Source organism: Condylura cristata, unplaced genomic scaffold (assembly GCF_000260355.1).
Source record: "Condylura cristata isolate star-nosed mole 26May11 unplaced genomic scaffold, ConCri1.0 scaffold00012, whole genome shotgun sequence".
Classification (NCBI taxonomy): domain Eukaryota; kingdom Metazoa; phylum Chordata; class Mammalia; order Eulipotyphla; family Talpidae; genus Condylura; species Condylura cristata.
The window spans coordinates 226,307-237,545 of NW_004567113.1; the positions used below are offsets into that span (position 1 = coordinate 226,307).

Here is an 11,239-nt window from a genome sequence, read left to right on the forward strand (position 1 = left end):
TATGACTGTGCAGCATATGCTCTAAAACACCAATTGCGACTTTCTTCCCAAACCATTTGTTTCTTACCATCACCTTACTGATGATTTTTATTATCAGGCTTGATTTCTTTTTTCAGGAACAACAAGGCCATGCCAGAAAGACCTGTTTGTGTGTGTTCCTTATTTCCTACTTCTTCTCTTCTTCTTTTTTTTTTTTTTTTGTAGTTTCACATATATTCTACCACTTTTCTCTAACGAAGAAATGGCCTTTGCCATTTTAATACCAATATAGTTTATTTAAGTTCAAAGTTTTTTTTTTGTTTGTTTTTTTGTTTTTTTTTCCTTTTTCACCTCTGATCTCTCTCCTTCAATTATTCCCTCTGGAAATTTACTCTTTTCTTATCTGTTGAGTCCCACTCCAAAAAAGTATGTTCCTGTTGCTACTACTGTATATATATTTTTCTCACAATGCTAGCCTCCCCTCAAATTATTATCTCTTCTTCCTTCTGAACAGTTAACAGTATCATTTTATTTCTTAATTAATCACCATGCCTTGAAATTTGATTTCCACAAGATTCATCTTAATTATTATTATTATTTTTTTTTTTGGTAATGAATGTCTGATAGTCAGTCTTGCCTACTGTATAGTATAGTATGCCCACACTACACACCCAACTTTTAATATACATAAATATTTCAGAGTATCTTCCCAAGTATCTTCATTTCTTCTATACTTTAAAATGTGCTTGCTGGCCCTCCCTGGTGGTGCAGCAGGTTAAAGCACAGCACTAAAAAGCCAAAGCCACTTCAGCATGAGTTCGATCCCCACCCTGGAGGTGAACCACATGGTGCAGCAGACATCTCCTGAATCACCCACTGCTCCCCTCAGCAGTGTATTTCATCGATCCCCACTCTGTCTGTGGTGATCCTCTCACCACCCCTGCACCTCTGGCCTGTACCCCGATTTTATATGCATAAATAAATAAATCTTTAAATAATTATGTGCTTGCTTTCCTCAGGATTTCTTGAGGAAATCCATTCCTATGAATTAACATCATATTTAAACATAAAGAACCCAAATCTCAGTCATCCGAATCTGAAAACAACACTTCAACATACCGTGAAATGTATCTACCTGGCAGATCTCACAGATTTCTGGGTTGGTATTATCCAAAATCAATATAGGACTCATGAATACTTTCACTTTACTTGATTATCTTCTTGGATTCACACACACACACACCCTTCTTCCTTTCCAATTTCTCTTTCATTTGTTCTTTAAATTTGAAAAGCAGCAATAGCTTACTAATTTGTTGTTTTTCATTTAGTCCACTGAATGTGGACTTTATATAAGAATGTTGGAATGCATATAAAAATCATTAAAGGGTCATATGCAGAATATTAACGATAGGTTTATTTTAGCCTCAGAAATTCTGATTTATTATTTATGATTTAATTGCTTTTACAATGTGGCCAAGAAAATAAAATTTTGAAAAAGTGCCATAAGTGTTTGAGATGTGTACTTCATGTCAAGAATGACTACCTATTATAATATATTTTTTCCCGAAGTTATCTTTTTCTGTGGTATCAACTTGAGCATTTAACTCATTTGCTTAAATACCTATACAAAGCTTCTTATTATACAAGTCTCAGATCAAAACATTTCTATTTACAAAAGTATATACATACTATAATGATTTTCTGTACTCTGAAAATCTTTTAACTCTCTCCATAGTCGAAGTCATATGCAGATGAAGTGCTTCCTTTTCCATGAATACCAGTGGATAAGTTCAAACACCTAAAACTCAAGAGTATTTATCAGTATCTAGTATTTCACTTACTGATGTAGATGCTTTACTACCTTACATGTACTATAACATCTTTAAATATAGAAGACACACATGGACAGTATGGATCATCAGAAAAAATATTTTTACCCAAATACATTTTCATTGCTTTTCTAGAAAAAAGGCAAATTATAAACTACTTACAAACCTATCCTAAATGACCATAAGTCTCACCTGAGGTATCACCTTTTAGTCAAGCAAGAAATTCCCAACTAGGAATGTCTAATGTTTAATGTCTAACATGGATTATATGCCACACAAAAGCTAGAATGCTATTTCCTGTTTATTACCTTTCCAATAAAGATCCAAAATTATGAACTCTCTTTCCCGTAATCTTATTTTTATGCTATCAGTATTTTATTGATTTCCCCCAAAAAAGTCAAGCATAAGGGATAAAAAATTAAAAGCATTTCTTCTTCCACTTAAACTGCATAATCCCAGTTTAAAAAAAAAATTAAATTGAGGTAAGCCTGGTTTACAACATTGTATATGATTTAGAGGTCACTGTTACTACATCACATTCACATCCACCCACAGCCACCAACAGAGTTCATTGCAATCCTGTACCACTTGGTTCTATCCCTTCTTTCTCCCATTCTGAAATCCTCATTTCAACTACTCTCCTTATTAAGTGAAGATAAAATGGGAAGAACACAATGTGGAAATCAGATATTAAATATATGGGTATTTGATCATTTTTTTAGTCTCCAGAAATGAGACAAATAAATGTTTGTAACAAGAAAAAGAAGTTTTGTGTTTAATCCACCCATTCTAAGGTATTGTATAGGCCAAACTAAAAAAAAAAAAAAAAAAAAAAAAAAAAAAAATTTCCTTTGTATAGAAGTTCATAATTTACATTGTACATGTATGTGAAAACCTTATTTAATCCATACAAGTTCACCTAATGAGGAAGTTAAAATTACTAAGATTATAAAATAAAAAAATTAAATATGACAGTAACTATGAACAACTGAAATATGTGTTTTCCCAGGGTATCATGAAATTATATTCATGTTATTAATTTTATAATGAGATCCTTCTTTTGTACGCAATACATTATTTGCTTAATTTCTAAAAGTTACTATAATATCATCCATTTATTTCTTTTCCCAGATCAAAAATCACGTATTTTTGGTATATATTCAGGAATTGTTAAGTGTGTACCTCACTGCATTTTATTTTCTATACCATTTGATCAGTTTTATTATGTATGGCAGTGAAATAAATTTAAAAAAAAAACTATTTCAAACTAGATGGTTAGGATATCTTTACAATGGAGCATTATCATGGTAATGAAAATATTAGTGATAAGATAGTAAATATACACTAAGAGTAGCAGTTGCATATAGATTCTTATTCTTAGAAACTCATACATATAGATACATATGCAGAATAAATACAAAAATTGATGACAGTTGAAGGATTTTGTTTTAAAAATAATTCTATTTCATATTGAAATAAAATATTTAAAAAAGAGTAGCTATAGGCCTAAAATTCCTTTTAGGCCTAATTGAATAACCTAATTTATGTCATTGACATAAACATTTATTTTAAATGCCAAATATATAGTTCCCTAGTAAATATAAGCACTGCAAAAACATTTCAATTATGTAATTTTAAAGCAAAAGTATATATTGTATCAATACATATTTATCTAAACAAATAATACCAAAATATATTATAAAATTACTGCTAATTATTTTTTAACATCTGCAATACATTAAAAAGTGTAGTATAGAATCAGTGTAGTTAGAATCAGTAATATGCAAATGTTAGCTTCATGCACATAGCTGGGCATCTTTTTTTATTTACACCTGAAGTCAATTTTATTTTGCACTGGCTTTGGCAATCCTACTTACCCTCTCATTTTGAATAGTTATTCACCAGTGATCAAACACACAATTTTCTTTATTATATAAACTTAAAGATACATTATCTAAAAGCATTGATTTTACTTCTGTAAACAGGCATGTCTGTTTTATTGCAGCTTATTAACTCATATATGTTGTGCAGTATAAAAACACAAATATCTAATTTCATATAATCACCTTTTCTATTATCCACTAAATAACATTTAACCAGTTAATCAACACTATTTTTTTTTTAATCTCATACCAAGAAAACTGTAAATAGAGACAACTCAGTCTGCAATAATCAGTATTTATCTCTAGGATTTATAGATATAAGGAAGAAATTTAACTTGAAGCCCTTCAAAATTATAAGGTATTTAAATATGTCATCAATTTAAGATGAGCACAGAAACATAAACAAAACTGAACACTGAAAACCATGAAGATAGCCTTATAAGGAGAAAAAAAGATAACCACTTTAGACTTCATATCAATTTAAAAAATGTACAATTAACAGGCCAAAGACATTCATTTATGAAAATTAATGTTAAGAATTAAAATTTTAACATTAAAAGTGTTTAAATCCCCTTCCCGGACATCTGCTATGTTTTTTTTTTTTTTTCCAAGTTGAAATATAATGGTTCTTTCTCCTGTTATCTACAAGATATCAAGCTTTTTACAATGAGTAATTTTAGTAAAATTAAAAGTGTAAAAGAATCTCAAAATTTGACTTAAATCAGAAGTAAGATTGGATACTTTAAGAGAAATTCATAAAGTGCCTTTCAGGCTCTCTGAAAGAACAAATTAAAAAAAAAACGGATTTTTTTAAATGAAAAACATTACCAGGCATTCTTTTACATCTATATGCAAGACAGCAACTGAGATTCAAGAGCTCAGCAGCAACAAAGCATCACTCTGTTCCACTTAATCATAATCTCAGTGTTAGGATTATATAAAATGTATTCACTTAGGAAAGAATTCCTAAAATGAGCACTGTCAAAGCTGGTAACACTGAAATCTGACCTACTTTTTTTCAAAAAATTTCCATGACTTTTGTGATAAGTGTATTTCCTTTATATACATAGATATTTTTAAATAAATTGTGTTAACTAAAATATGCTAGCAAGTACTTTAGTTTTTTTAATGTCAAAATATATGAAACACATTTTTCTCTCTACTAATGAATTTCCTACAATATATTGTACATACACTCACTTTAGTCTCATTTTTCATATCACATTCTAGAATCTGCCAAATTCCTTCTGGTATCTTCTGAATATACTGGCTTCCAGTATCATTCTGAATAAGCCCCCATTAAAAATTACTCATTTGGAGTGCAATTATAAAATATAACAGGAAAATTTTGATAAAATAAAAACACATAAATTTTAAAGCATATAAAAATATTCCCTGTGTTTGTGAAGTTGTCAAGTAGATTTTCTATTCTCTTTTTAAATATAAAGATTGTATTATAATTTTGAAATTATAGTACTTCATTTTTAAAAAGAAAGTTAAATACAAACAAATATTTTTTTAAAAGATTTATTTATATGTTCCTACAGAACTGGGGTATAGGTCAGAGGTGCAGGGGCAGTGAGAGGACTCACCAGAGACAGAGTGGGGAGCAGAACAGGCAGATCGTGAAGTATACTGCTGAGGGAGCAGCAGGTAGATCAGGAGAGGTCTGCCTCTCCATGTGATCACCTCTGGGACAGGCAGGGATCAAACTCATGCAGAAGTGACTTTAGCTTCTCAGTGCTGTGCTCTAACCCGCTGTGCCACTGGGGAGGGCCCCAGACAAATAATGTTTTAAAAAAGAATTCTAATTTCTGAGTTTTTCAAAATACCCAGTTTCCAAAATGTGTAATAGAAATTGAATCTCAAGTAAATTCACAAATCAGCCAAGATCCTCACATTTAAAGACTTTTATATCATTCCTGTATTTCAAAATAGATGCTGTACTATTTCTGTTACAGGGTAGCCCAGAGTGGACTGGGCCACCACCTGCCTGTGGGGCCTCACCCGCATGATCGAAATTCAGTTGTACTGCAGGTGAACACAAAAGGATCAATAACGGGTTTATTTACAAAAGGGGAAAGGAATAGGAAACAACCAAGGGAAAGAGAGTGGGATATAAAGTAACTGTTATACCTTACCCGCTAGGCTGACTGAAAACACCAAGTCACTCGGTCAGGAAAGCTGTTTCCCGAGTAAGAGAGTGAGAGACAAGCAGTCCTGCCCTATTTATACCCCAGTGTCCCAAAATTCCTGCTAGCTCTGTCCTTGGGTCCTCGCAGTTCTTTCCCTGGTACTGCTGGGAATTGTAGTTTCCAATCACTGGAGTAGGAGGTAGGAGTCCAGAAAGCTGGAGTAGGGGATGGAGTCCATAAGACTGCAGAGTTCCTTTAGGACATCATTCCCCTTAACATTTCTACAATTGTTCTAGAAAAAAAATACTATGAAGTTCACAAAGATTTAATTTCAACTAAAGGGGCAAGAAAGCACACAATCTCAATCTAAATTATATTCATAAACTCTCAGGGCATAGTGAGCACATTTCACCAAGGGATTACTTCTTATATTTCGTTATTTCTAAGGTTACTGACTTCATTTAGCTACATTCACTATGCTTAATTTTCCACTTATTTGTAACTGCTACTGAATTAAGAATATCAATCTTTTTAAATAAAAGAAACAAAAATATTATCCTAACAGCCGATAGTAGCTCCATAGACTTTATACTGTTTATCTCAGAAAGAAAAAAGGCTATAGTAAACATGGTAACCTCCAGTTCATGAAAATGATAATTTTACTTAACTAGACATGAGAACACAGGAAATAAAATTATTCTGTGCCCATTAATATAGTATATGAAACAAATCATGCTTTGTCTTCAATTCGGCAATATAAAGTAAAATTCCAAGATAAAAGTAGTCAAACACGTTTCCTATGTTCAAATATTACAAAAATGCAAGCAAAACAAATGGAACAAGTACTAAAGAATAACCTTAGGTAATCGTCAGTTCTGAACACAGATCTTAAGTAATAAAAACCGACATTAAGAATTAAAATAGTAATGATCAATGCTCTACAAATGTACATCACCATCGATTTTCAAATACTGTTCTATTCAGCAAATACATTTTTCTTTTTACATTGTTAAAAATAATCAAAAATATGCATTAAATTGTTCAATCTTGAAAGCCAATGTTACAAGCTATATTGTTTAATGAAATTCCTAAACATGAAAATGCATAATAAATATAAACCATTAGAATTTTTTAATAAAGCTAACATCCAGTAATAAAAATTACTGGAATGAAGTAATAGGTAAATTTAAAATTGATATTAGAGATTGGAAACTGTACATGAGAGTCATGTTAAGAATCCATGCTCTCAGACCAATGAGAAAAGGAAAATAACTGAGGTCAGTCTTACTATGAATGCTGTATTATCTTATCTACTTTTATAATACATCAATGTTTATAATGTGATTTTCCATCTAATTTATATCCACAAAACACTTAGAAGCACTGGTTCATACAAAAGGATCTTTTTTTTTTTCTGATTATAACATAACTCATTTCAAAACTCAATGAAAAAACTAAACAGTAAAAGTCATCCTAGGACAGTTTATAAGTACATGTTAAAAAATGTGGTTCTAGCTTAGAAAATAAAAACCTAGCGGAAATAAGGGTAAGTCTTTTTAATTTTAATGAATAAGAGACTATTTTATGTTTACATTATTAAATAGAAAGGGAGTTAGAAAATATAAAATTTCTATAATATGCCTATTCCCATGTTCTTGCTTACTCTTTGTTTAGAACAGTGAATTACTGAAAGTGGTGAGGATGACAATGACAAAAAGGAATGGAATCAATGCAGATGCAGTAGGCCAATTTAGCTTTAGAGAGTAAAATTATTTTATTGAATAGAATTGCAAGACACTTAAAACTTATTGGAAACTACCTAAAACTTTGTAACATTTTGTTCATAAGCATTCATAGCACCAATAAAACCTAAATTAAAAAGATACAATTTTCTAAAATGTAAAGCCACTATTTTTTTTTAGAAAATAACTTCCCCCTGAAAAAGTCATTTAAAGTACCAGAGGAAAATATAATTCAGTTTGTACAACTGCTTAGTTAAAAATGCTGTGGCACACATTTGTGTTGGTTATGCCACACAGCAGAGCTGAATCATGCCATCTTAGTCATGAAAAGATAGTGCTAACAATAAAAACAAAATTAGTCTGAAAAATTCCTATTTCTTAAATTTTATAAGTGTATTTTTGATATTTCAATACTTACGGCTATCATAACATATGTTTCCCAGAGCCCTGCCTGTTTGAAGAAGAACTTCCTGGTCTTTGCTGTTTAACAGTTGCACTAGTGGTGAAATCAATCCAGCATCCACACATGGAATTCGCATAAATTCTAAAAGTAAGAGACATTTAATTAAAAATCCAGATTCACAATTTACATAAAGACCCTCCTTAAAAAAAAAAAAAAAACTGCTATTAAAATAACTTAGGTGGTGGGGTCCTCCCTGGTGGCGCAGCAGGTTAAAGCATAGCACTAAGAAGCTGAAACCACTTCCGCATGAGTTCGATTCCCACCTGCCCCAGAGGTGACCACATGGCGAGGCAAACCTCTCCTGACCCACTATGTCTCTGGTGAAGTCTTTTGCCACCCCTGAGTCTCTGGCCTATACCCCAGTTCTGTATATACAAATAAATAAATCTTTAAAAAAAAAAAATAACTTAGGTGGTGGGCCCTCCCAGGTGGTGCAGTGGGTTAAAGCACAACACTAAGAAGCTAAAGCCACTTTAGCATGAGTTCCATCGCCACCCCAGAGGTGACCTACATGACTTGGCATACTTGGCATACTTCTCCTGACCCACCTGCTGCTCCCCTCAGCAGTGTACTTCATCAGTCAGCCTGTTCTGCTCCCCACTCTGTCTCTGGTGAAGCCACTCACAGCCCCTGCACCTCTGACCTGTACCCTATTGCTCCGTATGTATAAATACTTTAAAAAAAAACTTAGGTGGCTTACTATTTGAAGAGTAAATATCTTTTTCAAAAAACTGTTACGATGCACCGAATATTTTATGAAATTAAGTCTACAAAAATAAGTGGGTCATATTTTTTTTTGTTCACAGAAACTACCATAAATCAAATGAACATTTTATAAACTTTATTGTACTTAATTTATTAATAGCCTCTTACAATTACTCAGTGTGTTAAAATGCAATATGGGATGACAGAAATATTGGCACAACAGTTATAAATGAATCCATCAAATTGCCCATTTTTTGACTATGTGTTCTCTAAGAAGCCAAATTGAATTTTTACAGAATTTTTAGTGACTCATCAAAACCAATTATAATTGATTTTATATATAATTATAGTTTGGCAATTTGAAAGGGAAGTGAAAATTTCTGACAGACTTCTTTCAGTTAAGTTACAAATAAAACTGCAATAACACAAAGCTAAACATTCCTGAGGGGAAAATGAACAATCATAGCATACAGTTGGAACAAAAACCTTAAAAGGAAAAGAGAATAAAAAAATTTTTACTGAACTTTAGTTGTAGTAATAATAGGGAAGTACAATCCATAAGAAAGAGGGCTGACTATTATGCAAAGGCTGGGGACTACTAATACTCATTACTACACTGGATAAGAAAACACATGAGAGGTGGCACACAGGATGGAGGGTATGTGTTGGAGGGTTGGGATGCAGATCAAGGATTACAGGTCTGAAGCATAGGTTCTCAACATAAAACAGCTATAGCCTCAATCAGCAGGAGGAAGAAAGACAGAGCACATAGAAGCAACTATTACACAAAGTCAAGCTGAGGTATATAAAAACATGGTCCTATTCCATCCCAAGGCTAAAGCCAAACAAAAGAAGGATTGATAAATAAGAGTACAAACACCTGTCAAAAACAGAGTGAACATCAAGCTTTATACTAGGAAAAAAAAAGAGGAATTCCTGGCCTGTAACCCCATATCAACTACAATATGTGCCCAGTGATATCTGCATCAACTGTTTAAAAACAGCATAGGTACAAGTGGAAAGAAGACCATAAGAAGCCCAAGACTGAGGAGTTGGCACAGTAGAGGAGATCACTATAGAGTCCTATCACACAACTCTAGCACCCACAGCAAAGTAGGAGGTTCAATTACTGAGTCTACTGAAATGACTTTTGGTATCCTACTGGCTAAGTGCCGCGTCCGGCTGATCGGAGCCGAGTCCGGCGAGGGACGATGAGGTTAAAGAAAACACAGGACGCAGAGGTTCTTCATCCAGGAGTCTCTCGTTTATTTCCAGTGATCCCTTTATATACCATTAGGCAGTAGGACTGGAAGATTAAGGCAGGAAAGGAGGAAGTAGGGATTTTCTCTTGCCACACCACCTGCAGCTGCCAGATGCTTACAATCCCTTACAAGGGAGTGTGCTAGGACAGAGAAAGGTCAGGTCCTCCCTGTGGCATACTAGGCAGATAAACACAAGTCTGTGATGGCTTTATGGGCCCATTCACCTGGCCACCTTGACATGCACAACAGGGGGCACACCCCCCAGAGCCCCAGGGGTAATGTGCTAACTCTGCACCAACAGCTAAGTCTTCTTTAATACCTATTACCATCACAGGTAACAATCCTCTGATTACTTAAAAAGGTCCAAAGGCAAGTCAAGGTTTCAAGCCTGTCAACAAGGCTTTCCACTGATCAGCTCCTGGGGTCCTTCCTTATACATCAGTCAAAGCCCCCCTGGCATTCTATGTCATAACTCTTGATATATTAATCAGGAGGCTCTTAATCGATTTGAAAGGTACCTTGTAGGGTTGGGCTCCTATGACCTGGCATTTCTGACCTTGCTTGAGGAATACAGAACTGTAGGAGAAAAACCGCTGAAACTTCAGAACCAATCCTAAGCACCTGGGCGCCCCGCAAAGCCTCTGAGCAGCTCTACCAGCTCCAGAACCGGCAAGATAGCCCTAGAATAAAGAAGCCGGCGACTACATCCAAACTCGCACGGGATTATACAAAAACGGACTATAGACTTTCATGCTACGAGTTTCAACCCAAATGAGAACGCACTGGACTCAATAGAAGGAAAATAACTGAGGGAGAACTGGCGATTGGGGAGTTCCCATAAGGGAAGCCGCACAGGCAGGAACTGATCCGGCAACGACAGCGGCTTCCAACTCCCTCGGCTCCTTTAAAAATCCAGGGTCTGGAAGCTAGCTGCAGAGGGAAAACAGCCTGAGGCAGCAGCTGCCACTGATAGGCAGCCTTTTGTCCCATCCCTGCTACCACCCTGGAGATAAACTGAGACAATTCAGCTAGGGAGGGGAAACCAAATCGTGGGAAAAGGCTGCAGCTCAGAACCAGAGACCTGAGGATAGCTGCAGACCTGTTGCTGACCTTTGTCCCAGCAGCCCCAACAAAGCCATGAATATAAACTGAGACAACACAGCTAGGTGAGTGGATCCCAAGCTGCTGCGGGGGGAAGGACCCAACCACAGGCCCAACCCTAGGATAATGCAGCAATTTTA

At 34.5% G+C, this 11,239-nt stretch overlaps 1 protein-coding gene across 1 annotated transcript in view; it reads right to left on the reverse strand.

Moving 5' to 3' along the window:
• RAP1GDS1 (RAP1, GTP-GDP dissociation stimulator 1) overlaps nt 1–11,239 on the reverse strand; it is a 240,555-nt gene that overhangs the window by 146,909 nt on the left and 82,407 nt on the right. The window contains exon 4 of the mRNA XM_012724148.1: nt 7,987–8,112. Coding sequence (XP_012579602.1) covers nt 7,987–8,112 — 126 coding nt within the window. The remainder of the gene's footprint in view (nt 1–7,986; nt 8,113–11,239) is intronic.